Source organism: Pantherophis guttatus, chromosome 3 (genome assembly GCF_059756535.1).
Source record: "Pantherophis guttatus breed Tessera chromosome 3, ASM5975653v1, whole genome shotgun sequence".
Lineage (NCBI taxonomy): Eukaryota > Metazoa > Chordata > Lepidosauria > Squamata > Colubridae > Pantherophis > Pantherophis guttatus.
This window is the reverse complement of record NC_142065.1, coordinates 179,762,392-179,781,616: the sequence shown is the minus strand read 5'-3', so window position 1 is coordinate 179,781,616 and position 19,225 is coordinate 179,762,392. Positions and strand designations below refer to the sequence as shown.

Here is a 19,225-nt window from a genome sequence, read left to right as displayed (position 1 = left end):
CATGCGTGCCATAGGTTCGCCATCACAGCCCTAGAAGTAAACCAAAAGAAACTTTGGAAACATTTCTTTAGATCTTTTCAAGGGAGGGAGGGAGGGAGGGAGGAAATATAAATATATAGATTCACTTACATATCTAATATGATTCAGTGACAGTTGTCTGCCAGGATTCATAGGTTTTGACAGGGAAAAATGTTGCCTATTTACAATAGGTATTGCCTACTTACAGACCTGTTTCTTCTGGAAGTTAAACCCATCTGCTTTAAATCTGCTCCTTAATTTAAAACTCTTACAGAATGATAAAATACTGATACTAGAGCCTTGTTTTTATCACTCTTCTGAAATTATTGAAATCTTGTTTAATAATTCGCAGCAATGCATTTAGTATATAGCAGATAAATAACTTGAGATGGTCCATGTCAGATATGTTACTTTTTAAAATGATGAAAGACCCTTTTCTTTAATAAAAGTAATAAATGTCTATGATACCATATTCTTTTGCTTTTACCATTAATAAAAATGTTATTTAGGATTATGATAGCATTGAAAAAATTCTGCTAGAGTTTTAGACTTCGTATAGCTGTCTAATGGTAAAAGCAAGAACTGCAGTTCTCCCTGGCTCTCTGATTTCAAATCTGACTGAATTTTTCAGCTTCACTAAGCTTCAGGTAATTCCATCAAAAATCCTTATTTTTATGAATATTCACAGATTTTGTTTTCTATATATTAAAATATAACAACATTCTAAATTTGACAAATTAAATGGATTAAATAAATATTTGCTCTTATCTGTTAGATTAAGTGATGAATAATTCAGTCTGAAACAGGAAAAAAAATAGTGTCACCAAAACAAAATAAATGTGATATTTACATAGTGAAACAGACATCATAACAATCTATATATTTCAATCTGGATACATTCAATACTTTTTATGAAGAGTCATCTGGTGGGGTTACACATGGTACTCCATTATACATTGTTTTGGATTGATCTTAAATTTAAAAATATAATTTACTTATTTTGATGACTTTCACATGTCATATTAATAGACAATTAGGCATACAATCTGCTCATCAAGATACCATGCCACCACAACTTATTTTTAAATACTATTTAAATCCTCTATTTTTGTGTGTACATGCACACATATAGTTACAGCATAATTAAAGGGTTAATTTCCTCTTCCCTCATATTGTAATCCAAATCTTGATTAAATAGTTTTTATTGCTGTGGTTATAAAATTCTGTTTCTGTTCAAATATAGTTGATGCTAATCCTTATGAATATCCAATACTGGCCATAAAAGCATCTATCCCAAGACTTTCGGTTAACTGTTCTATCTTCCTTCTGGCTAACACTGCTATATTCATAGAATTTTAAAGTTTATTAGTTTTAAATTCCTTTCAGGTTTGGATTTTGATCAGTTTTTGATCAGTAAACCTTTGCTTTAGTCTCTTTCCCTATTTATTTAAAACATTAACCACTAACAATGGGAAGAATGAACAAAATATCTTTCCAGTACCAACTATTTTACATACAGACAAGAAGATATTAAAAATAGCAACAGTGAAGTGATTCTTCCAAGGTACTATTACAATTCCCAGAGGACAACACTATAGGGCATGGGGATGGGGATGAGATCTCTTTCTCTTTTTTTTTTGCTTTTAATTTTGATTGAGGATTTATATATGCATTAAATGCACTGCTTGAATGATAGAAAGCTGTATATTCCATATTTTAATCTTTTGATCAGCTCCAAAGTGAAGATAAATTCTATGTAAGGGCAAATTCCCTCCATAATATTTAATTCAATTAATTATTTTAAAAATACTACAAAGGTTTACCAAAACTGATCAAAATCCAAACCTGAAAGGAATTTGGGGACCATAATATTTCTCATATAATATATAAAGCATTATATAGTCCCTAAAATTAATATTTTCATGGCAGAAGTATGAGAATCTATTGAAAGTATTAGATTATTGTCTGACTATGTGTCAGAATATTTTAAATAAGAGCTTGTCAGTTTTATACAGACTGGATTAAAAATAAATCCATGTTTTTTATTTGACAAAATCATAAATATTGAATATTTTTATAAAAATAAATAAAATAAATGGCAAATAATAAAGTTAAATATTTAGACTTAATCAACTTTCAACTAAATTAACTTTTTTCTCTATAAAACATTTTGTATATTTTATAAAGAGAGGGTCATGTATTTAAAAGGATTAAGGGTTTTAACTTTTAATTTTATATTAAAATTTATTTGATATAATTATAATTTATTTTATATAATTATAAAATTATAATCTGTTTAAAGTAAAATCTGAAATTGGTGCAAATCAATTTTTAAGTCTCCTTTTATTAATTGTATTTTTATTCTAGACCTTTTATTTATTTATTTAAATGCTACCTTTCTATTTATGGCTCAAAACTGTTCCTTTTATTATTCTGATGTTTTTTGTAGAGATTACTTTGTAATCAGTACACTTTTTTCAAAATGAATGTTCTGAGAAAATTACTAATCAAAGATGTTTTTAGGTATGAATTCGACAATTATATGTAAGAACTTCATTTCTTTTTAACTTTATAAGAAAGAGAAAATAAACAAAAATGTAACATATGCATCAGAAAACATTGCTGTTGGCACTATATGTGCTATTTTGCAATACTCATTTGTTAACTTCATGATAATTACATGATTTTTTACTCATTCAACTCTTAAACAGCTAATTTTGCTTGCCTGGTTCTTCGTTATTTGCTGTGTTTCTATAAGTAAATTTGTTAATATTGGGAGGAGGGAAGGAAAGAATACAGGCATAGGTAGGTAGGTAGGTAGGTAGGTAGGTAGGTAGGTAGGTAGGTAGGTAGGAAGGAAGGAAGGAAGGAAGGAAGGAAGGAAGGTAATGTAATTTTGTCATTACATTACATTACATTACATTACATTACATTACATTACATTACATTACATATTGGCACTCAAAAGACGGTAGCTGTACATTTTGTAAGTGTGTATAATTCCAAAACAAATTCTATATATTTTACTAAATTTACAGAATTCTGTATTATGAAATAAATGCAACAGATGTGCCTTGGGATACAGTTTTCTTTTTTCATAAAATAACTTGCAAGTTATAACTTTTTAGGAGGCTACATATAGAACTCACCCACACACCTGCTTTAAAGACATCTGGTTGCTATCTTGGTGCTTAACTATGTGTTACATTATTATGTAGCATGTGCCCAATCTTTATTTGACTTCCATTTTTATGCACCTCTTGTATATGATAGTCTAGATTTAGATTAGGCCCACACATGTATCTTAAAAACAAGCAGAAATTATGCCTGACAGTTTGTTCTGGAGAAGGGAGCATTTTATTTTGTATTAAAGTATCTTATTCTGGAGAAAATTATGTCTGCAGTGTATTTGTTCTCTCCCTAGTCTGATTTAGGTCCTGTTTGCTTAAGAAAACTGTTGAATATATAATTAGCATATAGCATCGTTTGATCTTTATCAAATGTTTGTTTGTGTGTGTGTTTGTAAGTGTGTGATGTAGTAACCGTTGTAACAAGATCAGGATAAAAGGGATAAAATTAAGATTATAATATAATATTATATAATATTGTAAGATCATGTTAGATTTGGAAAGGGGAATAATTGGCAATATAGGAAAAATATAGTCAAAGCTAGGCAAAATTCCTGCAGTGATTGAATAAGGTTTCCATTTGCTCAAATAGTGGAGTTTTTAAAATGTGGTACAAGTGGTTTTTGTACACATTTGCTGCATTCCAAAGCATATTTTTCTTTAGAATAAAGAATGCATGTTGAAACAACTTACAATATCTTTCTGTTTTCACTCTTGAGACTGCTTTCAGAATATGTCATTTTGCTGCCAAACTTTATAGAAAATTCTTACAAGCTCTTACTCCTGTATCATACATTTTTAATTGCAGCAATTGTTATGTGCAGCAAAATAATTTTGCATCTGTTTCTTAATGCTTGTGTATGCCAAACAATCTAAAAAGCAATAATGTATACATGTATATTGTGTTTGTTTAATTGAATTTGATTTTTTTCCATTTGCCTTCATGATGTTTGGTGGTTAAGGCTTTCCTTAATAGCAGGAAAAGTTGAATATAGAAAAGCCCAGCTTCATATCTTACAAAGTAAAGTGTTATATTCTGTTCTCTTCACTTTCTTAGCTCAGTTTGGCATTTGTAGAAATAAAGTAACTACTGTTTCTTCTACATTATATACTAACAAAAACAGTGCAAATTGTTTAATATTTTATAGGTGCTTGAAGCCTATAAAAGAACTTTTATCATATCATGCAATGTGATGGAGGAAAACTGTTCTAAATAAGTTAAATTCTTATGGAGATTGGCTTTGTTTGTCAGTTCCCATAAGTATTTGGGTCCTTGACAATCAATAAAGCTATAAAAACAATTCCTCAGGATTGAATAAAACGTTTTCTAACCAGTCAGTAGAAATAGGAGATTTCATTCTAAGAGAAAGTACAATATATACTTTAGTAACTCAAAAAGGAGAGAAAGATAACTATAGTTAACACTATTTATGTACAGAGAAAGTAGCTACAGCTTTTCTCTTTAAAAAAGGCATCTTTATAAATTCTTATCTTTATACTGATTTTCACATTGATAACACATCCTGTGTTAACTATCCAATTGGCTTTTTTGTATATTTTCTTTATATAGGCAACAACTTTTAATGTAAGATAATGACAACATCTGTTTTTTAATGTATTTTAGTTTTAATAACTAAATAAATGAGCTTGTCTTGTCACAATAGAAACTACACTACAGTTAGGAGAAGAACTTTAAAACAGGAATAAAGAATAGAATAGAATAGAAATGTTTGTGTGTGACCTCCTTTTGACACTGGGTCATGGAGAATTTCTAGACTGTATTTAATTGCCATTATCGACTTCATCTTGGTTCATCTAAACAAGGAATGTAGGGTGCTGGAGCTACAGTGAAGTCAAGGATTGGCTAGGCTGCTCATGAACATTAGGGAACTGGGCCCAACAGTCTGACGAATGTACGCACCTCTGCATGCAGAATGCACACAAGTGTGCCAGGTCCTCCCTATGCTTTTCCCATTTGGAGCACTTTATTATCCCAGCAGATATGGAAAGTGATGGGTACTGCCTAGGATGCTGAGGGAAGCCCAGATGCCTGCCAGACTTTTCCACCAGTATACAGATGTTCTTTAGTAAAATTATACCATATGAAGAATAGAATAGAATAGAATAGAATAGAATAGAATAGAATAGAATAGAATAGAATAGAATAGAATAGAATAGAATAGAATAGAATAGAATAGCAGTTGGAAGGGACTTTGGAGGTCTTCTAATCGTCCAAGGTCCCTTCTTTAACTCATGCTATCACCTCATAGAATAGGGAAGAGTCTTGTCTGAAATCCTTAAAAGCACCTGTTGATAAGTGTAGATAATATTGAATAGACAAATGGTTTGAAATTGCTTGTATTCAGCAAGGGGAGCATATAAGAAGTCTGCAGCATATAAAGAATTAAAGCAGTCCGGTTTCTAATTACAATGTAATACATGTTCAATATGGTAAAACATGGCAAAGAGATTAAAAGGATGAAAAATAAAATTATACAATTGGATGGATTTATTAATATTGTTCAGATGTGAGAATATTGACTTTCTTTTATGTTCATCACTTTTGATATTTCTCTAGAAAAATAATATATCATTTAACTGATTATTAATGAATTATTTACTCATTTTTAATTTAAGCACTTCTGGAATTGTATTCTATAAATGCACTTGTTGAGATTTGTGATGTGTTGCATTTTTGTATGTTATCCTACTGGATGCTTACAGTATATACGTGTTTTGCATGTATGCATGGGTTTGTGCACAAATAATAGGGTATATAGAACACATGTTATTTGTGGTTTCTTTTTTTTTAGTTAAAACAGAGCCAATGAGCAGCAGTGAAATTGCTACTACTACAACAGACGGGTCTTTAGAGAATTTCTCAGGATCAGGTAAAAAATAAAATATTTTCACTGTATTTAAATGTCTGCGTTATAAATAAAAAAATAATGCTTTTAATACTTACTTAACAACTTGTTTCCATGGGAGAAGATTATATAGCAATAGCAATAGCATTTAAACTTATATACCATTCCATAGTGCATTACAGCATTTCTGAGCAGTTTAGAATTAACATATTGCCCCCAACAATCTGGGTCCTCATTTTACCAACCTCGAAGGATGGAAGACTAAATCAACTAGGATCAAACTCCAGGCTATGGGCAGAGTTAGCCTGCAATACTGAATTCTAGCTTCTCTCTCTCTCTCTGTGTATATGTGTCTATCCATCTGTGTGTGTGTGTGTAATATATATTTCTTTCTTGGGATCTATAGTAATTGGCAAGGAATACAGTTTGGAGGTTGCAAATATTCCATGGGGTGACTGCTATAATAACAGATTTATTACTGCAAGATCATTAGGAAAAGAATAACATTCAAATCTGCCAGTTTTGTAATAGTTTTAAATCATACTGATACACTAACCATGGCTATTGAAAAAGATTAACACAGAACCAGAAAAGTTGCAGAATAGAATTAGATGCAAGGAAAGTACAAGAAAGACATGTAGGACATGCATTGTGTATAGTATGAAAAGAATCTCCCACCCTTTCTCATAATATTTTCAGAACAAATAACAGGATTTGTTTTTACATAATGAAGTATATAGCTAAACTCTGGAATCTAATTCTAGAAAATGTAATACGTTTCACCAACATGGACAGCCCTAAACAGTTATTAGACAAATTTATAGAAATAAATATATTAATGACCATTATTTTTAATATAGATTAGGTCTAGTAAAAGGGTTATGTTTTTTTTAATGTCAGTTGCTGGTGAGATAAGATGGAATCATTTCTTTATCTCACTTAGGAACTTCTCATAAGCATTTATTTATCCATAGTACAGTAGGATCAGAAGACTGGAATAGAAAAAGGTTTTATCTGATCCAGCTTAACTCTGAATCTTCCATGACAGAAATTGTGAAGTAATCACCTGCCAGTCTAATTCAAATAGTGTGCAATACAAGTGGAAAACCTCAAATACTGTTAGCTAGGCTTCTAATTCATTATTTATTTATTTTATTTTATTTTATTTTTATACCGCCCTTCTCAGCAGGACTCAGGGCGATGAACAGCCAAGATAAAACAAAGCATAGCGATGAACAGCCAAGATAAAACAAAATTTAAAACAATTTAAAAAGATATTAAATAATTTCGGCCCACAATTTAAAAACACCCCAATAAAATCAATTACGAATTAAAACCAAAAGATGGGATCAAACCAGCCTGGCTAGATGAAATAAGTGAGTTTTAAGGGCCCGACGAAAAGTCCGGAGGTCCGGGATCATACGTATCTCTGGGGGTAGGTCGTTCCAGAGGGCGTGTGCCGCCACAGAGAAGGCTCTCCCCCCGGGGGTCACCAGCTGACATTGTCTGGCCGACGGCACCCTGAGGAGCCCCTCTCTGTGCGAGCATACTGGCCGGTGGGAGGCTATTGGTGGCAGAAGGCGGTCTCGTAGATACCCAGGCCCTAAGCCATGGAACGCTTTAAAGGTAGTCACCAACACCTTGAAGCGCATCCGGAAGACCACTGGAAGCCAGTGCAGCTCGCGCAGGAGGGATGTCACATGAGAGCGCCCCGCCGCTCCCATAATCCCCCACGTGGCCGCATTCTGGACCAGTTGGAGCTTCCGGGTGCACCTCAAGGAAAGCCCCATGTAGAGAGCATTGCAGTAGTCCAGGCGGGAAGTGATGAGTGCTTGAATGACCGTGCGTAAGGAGTCCCGATCCAGAAAGGGACGCAACTGGTATATCAGGTGAACATGGTAAAAAGCCCCCCTGGCCACAGCCGTCATATGCTCTTCTAAAGACAGCCGTGCGTCCAGGAGGATGCCCAAGTTGTGAGCCCTCTCCGTGGGGACCAATGACTCGGCCCCAATAACCAGCGATGGCACCAGCTGGCTATATCGGGACGCCAGAAACCACAGCCACTCAGTTTTAGAAGGGTTGAGTCGGAGCCTGTTTCTCCCCATCCAGACCCGCACAGCCTCCAGGCACCAGGACATCACTTCAAGGGCATCATTGGGGTGGCCTGGGGTGGAGATGTACAGCTGAGTGTCATCAGCGTACTGATGGAATTCCACCCCAAAGCCACGGATGATCTCAACTAGCGGCTTCACATAAATGTTGAACAGGAAGGGTGAGAGGACCGACCCCTGCGGCACCCCACAAACAAGGCGCCTCGGGGTCGACCGCTGCCCCCCTGCCAACACAGATTGCGACCGGTCAGAGAGATAGGAGGAGAACCACCGCAAAACGGTGCCCCCCACCCACAACCCCTCCAACCGGCGCAACATGATACCATGGTCGATGGTATCAAAAGCCTCTGAGAGATCTAACAGGACCAGGATAGAAGAGCAATCCCTACCCCGAGCCCTCCAGAGATCATCCACCAACGCGACCAATGCTGTTTCCGTGCTGTGCCCAGGCCTGAAGCCGGACTGGAGCAGATCTAGATAGACAGCTTCATCCAGGTACTGCGGAAGCTGCCGCGCCACCACACTGTCAACAACCTTCGCAACAAAACCAAGGTTGGAGACTGGACGATAGTTAGCCAAAACAGACGGATCCAGAGAGGGCTTCTTGAGGAGGGGCCTCAACACCACTTCTTTCAAGGCGGCCGGCAAGACACCCTCACTCAAAGAAGCGTTAATAATCCTCTGGAGCCAGCCTCGTGTAACCTCCCGGGAAGCCAGCACCAACCAGGAGGGACACGGGTCCAATAAACGTGTCGCATTCAGCCATCCAAGAATCCTGTCCACGTCCTTAGGAGCCACAGGATCAAACTCCTCCCACATAACACTCTCAAGACCTGCCTCAATCATCCCGTCTGAATTTACCCAATCAGAGGCCAAGCCTTCCCGAATCTGAGCGATTTTATCATGCAGATACTACACAAAATCCTCAGCTCAATCCTGCAAGGGATCATCCCGCGCTCCCAGATGGAGAAAGGAGCAGATCACCCTATACAGGGCGGTTGGGCAGTTATCTGCTGACGCGATGAGTGGAAAAATAGCTAGATTTTGCCATTTTTAACACCACTAGGTAGGTCTTAATATGAGACCTCACCAGTGTTCAGTCAGATTCGGAACGGCTGGTCCTCCAACCGCTCTCCAGGTGTCTTTTCCGGTGCTTCATCTCCCTCAGCTCCTCGGAGAACCAAGGAGCTAGGTGAGTTCAGTGCCTGGTCAGAGGCCGCAAAGGCACGATGCGGTCCAAAGCCCCAGCGGCCGCACTATCCCAGGCGGCCACCAAATCTTCAGCCGAGTCATGAGCCAGAGTCTCAGGAAATAGCCCAAGCTCCATCTGGAACCTGTCAGGATCTATCAGGCGCCTGGGGCGGAACCACCTAATCGGTTCCGCCTCCCTGCGGCGGGGTGTCGCGGTTAGAAAGTCAAGTCGAAGGAGAGAGTGGTCAGACCATGACAAGGGTTCAATGACTATATCCCCTGTATCAAGACCACTCGACCACTGACCAGAGACAAAAACTAAGTCCAGAATGTGCCCGCCCATGTGAGTAAGGCCATGAATTAACTGAGTCAGGTCCATGGCCATCATGGAAGCCATGAACTCCCGAGCCACCTCAGATGTTTCACCGATGGATGGCAGATTAAAATCCCCCATGACCAAAAGCCTGGGGGTATCGACCTCCACCCGGGCTTTGACGTTGAGCAGCTCGGGCAGGGCCATTGCCACTTGGCAGGGAGCTAGGTACGTGATCAACAGGCCCATCTGCACCCCACAACCCCACTTCACAAAAAGGGACTCACATCCGGTTATCTGCGGTACAGTGGTCTCCCTCAGATCAAGACCTTCCTTTATAATAACCGCCACCCCCCCGCCCCTACCCTGAGCTCTCGGCTGATGGAATGCGCGGAAGCCTGGTGGGCATATATCCACAAGGGGAGTCCCCCCTCCTGGCCCAACCAGGTCTCCGTAATACCTGCCAGTTCCGCTCCCCCCTCCTGAATAAGATTGCAAATGAGGGGGGCTTTATTTACCATGGACCTGGCATTGCACAACAACAGCCGAAGGCTCGGGCCCTGAGAGTCTGTGCAACCTGGGGAACGGGAAGAGCTTTGGGGACCGGGGCATGCCACTGCTCGAAGATAGTGAGTGCGCACCCCCACCACATGATATGGCCCCCTGCTCCCACCATATCTGCCCCTCCCACTCAGCGTTTTGATAGAAACGCCCTTAGTTCTTCAGTAGCAAATCAGCAAAGTATGAATAGAGATCCTGCTTGGGAAATTAATTCATCCATTTCTTGCTATCTCAAAAGCTAGGTAGAAGATATAGGAAACTGAAATACTGCTATATTCATAACTGAATTTGCTCTGTTTAAAAATTGTATTATTTTGTTGCTGTCCACTCCTCTATAAGAATTTCTGCACTGTGTGCCAATCTATTTATATAAAAACCACTGCTGCCAATTTGTGATTCAAAGAAAATGTGCTGTCAAGCTGGTGTCAGTAAATACATAGATGGATGTATTTCACCAGGATGATGTGTCTCCAGCCTAACCCTTCAGGTTTTCCAGAGGTGCGCTCATTGCTCGTATAATCGATTGCACCTATCCTGCTGCTGGTTGTCATCTTCTTCTCTATCCTTTCACAGCATTACAGACTTGCTAGGAGAACTGAGTCTCATATATTGCGCCTAAAATAAAGTAATTTGAACCTAGTCATTTGTGCTTTGAATGGGAACCCTGACTGATGAGTTCTATGATCCATCTGAAGAAGATTAAACACAACAAACATGGCCCTTAGGTGAAAAATATTCCTCAGCTTTGGTTTAGATAGTAATGGATTAAAAATCTGCAGTGATATAAAGAACATCCTGAGTTGTATAAATTTGTTGAAGTCAAGATTTTAAAGATATCATTTATTTTACATGAATAAGTGTTTAATATAGGTTTTTAGTGTGTGAGGAAGAAAGAGAAAGACAGATTTACTCATATAAAATGTAGAGTATTAAGGAAGAGGGGAAGTTGAAAGAAAAAAAGTAACTTCAAATATAATTAAATAGAGCCAAGTATGACAGGAAGTAAAAGTTATGAATGATCCCTTAGGAGCAATTGAAAAAATGTAATTTGTAATTAAAATACAGGGAGTCATCGTGCTAGTCTGACTTTAATAAATTATTACTTGACAATAGTTTAATAAACATTGTTAAATGTCTAAAGTTTCCTAACAAAAATAATATTTAGATTAGATATGTTCTGTGTATGTGCTTACACTTCCATGTGCTTTTTCTCCCCTTCCCTATAGCAATTGGGAGCAGTGGCTTCAGCCCAAGACAAACTCACCCGTTTTCCCCACCTCAGATATATCCTTCCAAGTAAGATATCTTTACTTTAAAGAGAAAAAAGAAGAAGAAAAGTTATACCCAGCTTTTTATCACTGTTATTGACTTCACCTGTTAAATTGTAGTTAAAATCAGTTTCCTGTTGCAAAAGAATGAACTTCAAAATAATAAAATAAATCTTTAGCTATAGAACTATATTAATGTACTTGCATATCACTAAAATGTTTAGATTGTGCCATGCACTTTTACCAATATGTCATTCTATTGTTTTAATGCATTTTTTCCCTATTTTCTATCATTTTGCATGTAACAGCAGACCATACCCACATATTCTCCCTACCCCTTCTTCGCAAACTATGGCTGCATATGGGCAGACACAGTTTACCACCGGAATGCAACAAGCTTCTGCTTATTCAACATATCCACAGCCTGGGCAACACTATGGAATCCCATCATATGGTGAGTGAAAGTGGAAAATGGCAACAGGTTTCCCTGTTACAGAGGGATAAGCAAAAACATTATTTAAGCAGCTAACAGAATTTGCAAATACTGTTTTAAAAGTGCAAAAAGAACTTGACATTAAAAAAAAAATAACTGTAAAGATTTTACAGTTTTAAAAAGATTTTAGTTAGGCTTGAGTATTTGAAACCTGTACATTGAATCAAGTGTTGGTGCTAAATAGAGCGGTATACATCATTCAAAAGAAGTGGTTTGGAAGAAACAGGTGCACATGCAGGCATTTTTGAATTGTTAAAGCAGCTGCATCTTTTTCTAAAAAGTTGATTCCAGTTCTTTTGGCATACATAGAGATAGGGAACATATGACAGCCCAGTTGTGCAAACCTGTCAAAAGATGCAACTGTTTTAACATTTTAAAAAGAGGTATTTGTACATCTGAAAGATTTATACAGCCCCAATTCTATTTGTTTAGTTGTGAATTTATAATCTGCTATAGCCAAGGCTGTGCTAAATGGTGAACAAAAGCCACCTTCAGTGTAAGAACATCAATAATATGCAATAATAGAAGTACAAAGTGAAATCCTGGATCAAGTTGCTACCTCTTTTCTAAATAGCTTACTAAAATTCAGATTTCTTTTTTAAAATGATAGAAAGATTTTGAGATTTTAAAATGTAATAAATGCAAAGCAGATTTTTCCTAGTTAATCTTGAACTGCAAACTTTTTTTGCAACTGGCTTCCAATGGTGGCAAAGGCTTTAACAGTTTTATTTAAGCATCATTATCCATCTCAATTAATTGGAATTGATCTATAACCTAAATACATTGAAAGACAGCTGAATCATGTAAAGTACCTTGGATAATAAATATCGCCAATGGTTCTATGATAGATATTATATTACCTCTGGATGAAAACAAATTGTATATAGTACAATAGTCAAATGAATAAAACGGGTTTTTTAAATATACATATTTGAATACAAAATAAGATGAGTGTAAATCCATAGATAATTTTCTTATTTAGTCATTTGATCAGTTTTCAATATATAAATTTTACTTATGACTCTAGGTAAAAATGTTTTAAAAGATTAGATTCAAACATAAAATTAAATTAACACAAAATAGCAAAAAAACAGTAAGCTCTTATGCCCATATGTAAAAGCATAAATTTTAGAGGCTAAAAGGCTTAGATGAGCAGAAAGGCCCTTTAAAATATTAGAAATATCACAGAGTTAATAGCAACCACTCTTAAATCTTACATTACATAGATATCAGCTTACTTAGTGTGGTGCATTTTTGAATGGACTCTTTTCCATTCCCCCATTATGCAATATAGTGGTGTTAAATGGGAAAAGGTAGTAGAGATGATTGAAGTGTATAACATTCTGGTCTATGATGTTTCCACAGGTTTTTTTTCCATTATATCCTAGCTTCAACATTTTTAATGGAACTTTATTTTATTTGTATTAGGGTTCAATATGCATGTGTAGATCCTCATAATTCTCATTACTATCATTACCAAAATTCTAGTAACATCATTTATATTTTTCCTCTAAAGAGAGTAAAATAATAGGAAAATCGTTTGAAATAAAGGTATCCCGCAGAATAATAGGATCAAATAAAAATTTACACCAAAGCTGTATATAATATTTCTATAATGTCTGCTTTCCTTTTTCAATAAACCTCAAGGAGAAGATGATTAGCACCGAAGAAGGTCTTACCTTTCAAGTTTATTCATAACACAAAAATACTTCATGTATAGCTTGAAACAATATTGGCATGATCCACTTGATGAGTTTCCTCTGTATGTCAAGTCATTATATTTATTTACTCCAAATAGATTGTTTTTTCAATGCAATAAAATGACTTGTGTTATGGAAACCAACCACAAAGTGAAAGTCGTGTACAAGGCTTTCATGTAGCATTTCCAGGAAGTGTCAAAGATAACTACTTTCTAGTACAGATTTTTCGTGCAGTCCTTAAAGTTGGAAAAAATAGCCAAATCTTATGGCTAGTTGTTTGGTAATCTAACATCTTAACTTTCTCTGACTCTGTATAAATGGGATATTTTTTTAAAAAAAAAGTCAGTTCATATTGTTATGCTGAAGAAAAACGTTTCTAGATTGCATCTCTATATTTGCAAAGAATTTTGTTAATTTAATAAGGCTGAACATTTTTGGGTAATGATATGAATTTTATTTTTAGTAAGTATTTAAACCCTATTTGATTTATACCTATTTTAATCTATTCCTAAAGAATCTGAAGAAAGGACTGTAAAGTTAGAAAACATGAGTTGCTTTAATGAACAGCAGGAATGGTTTTGAAGCATATAATCCCAATTATTGTGGATTCCTGGCACAGCCTCAATGGACATGTATTCTTAAATACAATCTGTGCTAAAAAAGATAATTTTCTCCTTTTAAATGGCTCTTTTGTCATAATTTGGGGTTGTAAACAGTACTAACTACAGAAAACTTAAACATTGTGTATATATTGGTCCTAGCAACTGATAAATATAAACATGGTTTAATTAATCATATGTTTAATATGTTAATCATATTAAAGTTCATAGACTTTATCGAAGTTCATAGACTAAATCAAAATATTGAATTTATTTCTTTTAGTAGGGCAAAAATGGATAATTCTTATATTTATGATATTGAATCAATTTTAATTCAAGATAAATTCCTTTTTATGAGTAGTTTAGAACCACATATCTTCCACCTTCCTTCTTTTTTACTACTACTTGGTATTTATCAGTTTCTAGTCATAAAGTATTTAATAGGAAGCACCCAGAAAAAATATATTAATGACTTCGTATTTGTTGAAATGAAAAAAAATTAAAAGTTTATCAGATACTTCATGTCTTCAAACTAAAATGATGCTTTATTATTGCTTCTTCATGCTGTCCATTATGTTTCTCTCTCTATAGAGAAATTTTGGAGCAAGATTTGCATTTACAAGGCCCTTATTTTCTATTTACTCAACAGTTAAACTCACCAAATTCTAAAGGACATAAATGTAATATTCTATGTTGAAATTCATTTTTCAACATAAAAAAATGTTGAAGCCCCACTGAACTCAATTGAAGTTGCTTCTTAGTAGACATTCATACAATTGCACTGTACATAATATAATCTAGGATTTGTTGATCAACAAATCCTAGATTGATTGTATTAATTTACTCTAGATTAAGTATTTAAATTATAATGATTACATTCAATGAAATAGATAATGAATTGTGGTTTAGTATGCCTTTGCAGTTCAATGCATGGATCATTGTGTGATATATTAATGCCCTCTAAGTGTTGAAAATGAACAAATAGCTTTGCTATCACTAACTGATTTAGGTGCATTGTGGGCAGGCATCAAGACAGAAGGTGGATTGACACAAACACAGACACCTGGTCAAACAGGCTTTCTGAGCTACAGTGCAAGCTTTAGCACTCCTCAACCAGGACAGGCTCCATACAGTTACCAGATGCAAGGTCTGTATAAATGATTATAATTCATTTGGTTATAGCATATTATTTTGATTTATTAAATTCAAACTTTAATTCATTCAGTGAACCAGTTGGTGACAGTTATACAATTTAAATATTTTGTATTTAGGTATTGAGAAATAAGGTCATTCCACAGAAGTCCTGAATATGCCAACATAAATTATTACATGAATACAACATAGATATTTACAATGAAAATACCATGAATGTATATTGGATTATAAATATTCTAGCCTCCATCTGAGCTGAAACAGTAACAGTACAAGTTTTTTTTATTGTCCGGAAATCAAAATATAAACATTTTTATACGTGTTTGACTGCTACACTATCTGTACATATTCATATAAATTGTAGTTAGATGGGACAGGACTTACTGCAGGTTAATTGTTCTTGTGTCTGAACATCTGAATACAGTTTGTGAATAAGCATTTTTTCATTCAAGCCACCAGTTTTAATGATTTTGCAATATCAACATGTTCAAAATTGTTACTACTATTAGAATTCCATTTCTTAAAGTCTGAATCTTCATCATAATAAAATACGGTAGTGTGGAAAGAATGTCAAAAATATAAATATAAGTTGGGAGAGTTGTATCCATAAGTATGGGAGGGGGGTTGTTTCTGAAAATTTAAAATAATCTCTCAAATTAACTTGTTGGTACAATTTAGTTAATGTCGGAATACAGCTTTGCAATTTTTTAAAGTATAAGATATTACCAATTGCATATTAAATGTGTCTTCAATAGTGTACCTTTTTTCTAATAACCTGTATTTTTATGCCAGTATTTTTAAAAAAGTGTATTCTTGAAATGAGAAATGAAAAGGAATAAAAAGAAACAATATCTAAATTTTAAGTGGGTCAGGTTCAGCACTTACATACATAATAGTTGTGAATATCTGTATGTGGGACAAACATCACATCAATTAAAAACCAGGATCCACGAACACATGCTGGCAGTCAAACACCACGATCCCAAATACTTAATTTCTACCCACACTGACACCAAACAGCACCAATTCAATTGGAGCAAATCATCGGTCACACTACCATCTGCCACATTCGTGAGTTCATTGAAGCCTGGCACTCCATAAGCAATCCTAGCAATAGACACATTGACTTACAACCAGCCTATGAACCCCTCAAAATCCAAATCAATCACACAGCCAACTAGAGTCAACACTGACCCTCAACCAACTCACACAATCCACCACCAGCAGTTCACCTCCTAATGACTCTGACCTGAGATAATCTCTTTATCATAAGACCCATCATAAAACCCATCACAAGACTCACTGATTATTCACAGCTTTACGTATTACAAGTCTTATAATGCCTATTCAGAATGATTACAAGTTAGGAGAAGAGAAAAGTATTTATATGAGGCATAGAGAATTATAGATCAGTGTCACCCTATTTAGCATATCTCTTTCTTTTCATTTTTGTGTATAAATTCAGTTTGCTTTAAAAATAGTTATAAAACTATGTCAAAAATATACATTGCTCCAACAGAATGAGTTTTTCTTCTTTTTCATAATCCCATTTGAAAAAATTATCAAATGTGTAAAACAATTAAAGGGTTATTTACTTCAGCTTTTCTGTATATAACAATATTTCTATCAATTACAGATTTTTTTCTTTATTGCTTTTTTAAAAAAATCCATCCTTCACATGTTTTCCTTCTAAGTATCCATATGTTCAAATTAGCTTTTAGGCATAAAAGGAAGTACAGCTTTGTAGATAAAAACATTAAAACAAGAAGGCCATCTGTCTATTTGGGAAACGAAATTGACAGTGAATTGCAGTATCCAGACCCTTTTAGTCAGTGGCCTTTCTACTTGAAATGCCATGTAATAATACTTTGTGTATCAGGAGAAACAGTAATTTCTCAAGAAAGAGAAAAGTGCTGCCCAAGGCTATATAGTGAATAACACTAAAATAATTTATAATTATCTGTGCTACCATTAGACATGACACAGGTTTGCCTTTAGCTAAAACTTTTTCTTTCTATAGCAAGAAGGTATATGTAATGATATTAAACTGCTTAAAATGAAAACTCTGATGACCTAGTTTCTTCCAGGATCAACAGAAATTAATTTTAACATAGTTTATGTCCTGTTAGTGAATGTCCCCAGTTAGCCACTATGAGAACAGAATGTGGAACTAAATATTAGAGATTTGCACTATATTTTGAATTCAAAGAATTATAAACATATTTTTTTTAATCTTGAGTTCAAAACAGATTGTTCTCACCTTACTGTTTTGAACTTTGAACAACTCTGGTTCTGATTTGCAACTGTTGTTTTTGTTTTTTTGTTTTTAGTTCAAATGGGGCTAATATGTTGAGCACAAAATGGAATTGTCAAAACAGCACTGCAACACTTCCATTAAGATTGAAACAACCATGTTGATCTTAAGATTGTTCTTCAGTCTTGAAACAGAACATTTCAAATTCAAAATATGTTTTAGATCCCTGCTAGGCATGTTTTAGTCTGACTGAATGTAGTTATACTAAAGATTTAGATACTTTCTCTTTAATGTTTTGTTTCAGGAAGCAGTTTCACAACATCATCTGGAATATATGCTGGAAATAATTCACTTACAAATTCTACTGGATTCAATGGTTCGCAGCAGGTAAATATGAGAGGTGGGGTTATTTGAAACATTTTTCTCGCTTTTTATTGAAGTATCAGTGTACCTTTACTGTAAGAATGAACATTGACTTCCTGTCCATTATTTATTATCTTAAATACATGGCAGAAAAAGAATATGCAATGGAAAGACAAAAGCAGAAAAACACTTGGTAGAATTGTGGAAATTAATTGAAAAAGTGTTTTGGGTGGCTTGCAAACATGAGCATAGCGTCTCCATGCCATTCAATGAAATAGCTCAACTTTTTTTAGACAAATCATAAAGAAAATGTTTTACATTATGAGTTGCCTTAATTTTAATGAGCAGTTGAAGTAGTTGGGTTGTTTTAATTAATGCCAGAGAAATGGCATGGTTTGATGAGCTCTGAACCATTTCTGAATATTTTTAGTCTTTACACCCCTAATCTTTTTCTTACACATACATACTCATGCAAAGAATACTAAAGAGCAAGAAATAATAAGCCAAAAAAAAATTAAAGGCAAGCACTAATTAAAATGAAATACAGCTAAATGTAACACACACAACATCACTTGATATACTTCTCTATATATTAATATCTTACAAAATATATTTGCTTCTACTGTGAGCTTATCCTACTTCCTAAATTGCCATTTGTTCTTTAAAAGTTCACCTGTCTCTTTAAAGATCACATCAATATCAGTAACTACAACTTTTTCTTGACCCACTTACTCTTGCTTGCCATTTTGATTTGACCTTTATCTAGTTTCTCTGTGATCAAACCATGTCAGTGTATTTTCTTCACATGAATCATTCACTTATGTATTTAATCCACACTTCTAACGTTGCTACAAGACCTTATAGATTTAGCCAAATATAAACCACCAAGAGGCCATCATACTTACTTTTTATTTGACATTGAACCATTTTATATATTCTTACATTTCCTTTATTTTTATTATATACCACATTACTGCTTTTGGCAATCAACTTTCAGCTCATATGTTCATTCAGATCATTCCATAATTAAATGTACAATAAATCTTATTTCTCATCTTTGTACATTTTTGAATGATGTACTTAAACAATAAATATATAGTCTACCCATTTCATGCCCAACATAAAACCTAATTGAATTTCCCAGATGCTCACTGTAACTTCTAGTACTCATAATTAAAATACATCTTCCAAAGCACACTTACTGTAA

General features: G+C 34.9%; 1 protein-coding gene across 15 annotated transcripts in view; it reads left to right on the top strand.

Moving 5' to 3' along the window:
- The window catches only part of EYA1 (EYA transcriptional coactivator and phosphatase 1), an 81,380-nt gene that overhangs the window by 13,917 nt on the left and 48,238 nt on the right, over positions 1-19,225 (top strand). For 4 of the 15 annotated variants that reach the window (XM_087890676.1, XM_087890674.1, XM_034429963.3 and 1 more), the window contains 5 exons: positions 5,960-6,037; positions 11,416-11,485; positions 11,769-11,911; positions 15,274-15,396; positions 17,960-18,042. In XM_087890676.1, coding sequence (XP_087746802.1) covers positions 5,960-6,037; positions 11,416-11,485; positions 11,769-11,911; positions 15,274-15,396; positions 17,960-18,042 — 497 coding nt within the window. Of the gene's footprint in view, positions 1-5,959; positions 6,038-11,415; positions 11,486-11,765; positions 11,912-15,258; positions 15,397-17,959; positions 18,043-19,225 lie in introns of all 15 variants that reach the window. The other 11 variants (XM_087890675.1, XM_034429959.3, XM_034429962.3 and 8 more) reach the window with 3 other exon arrangements.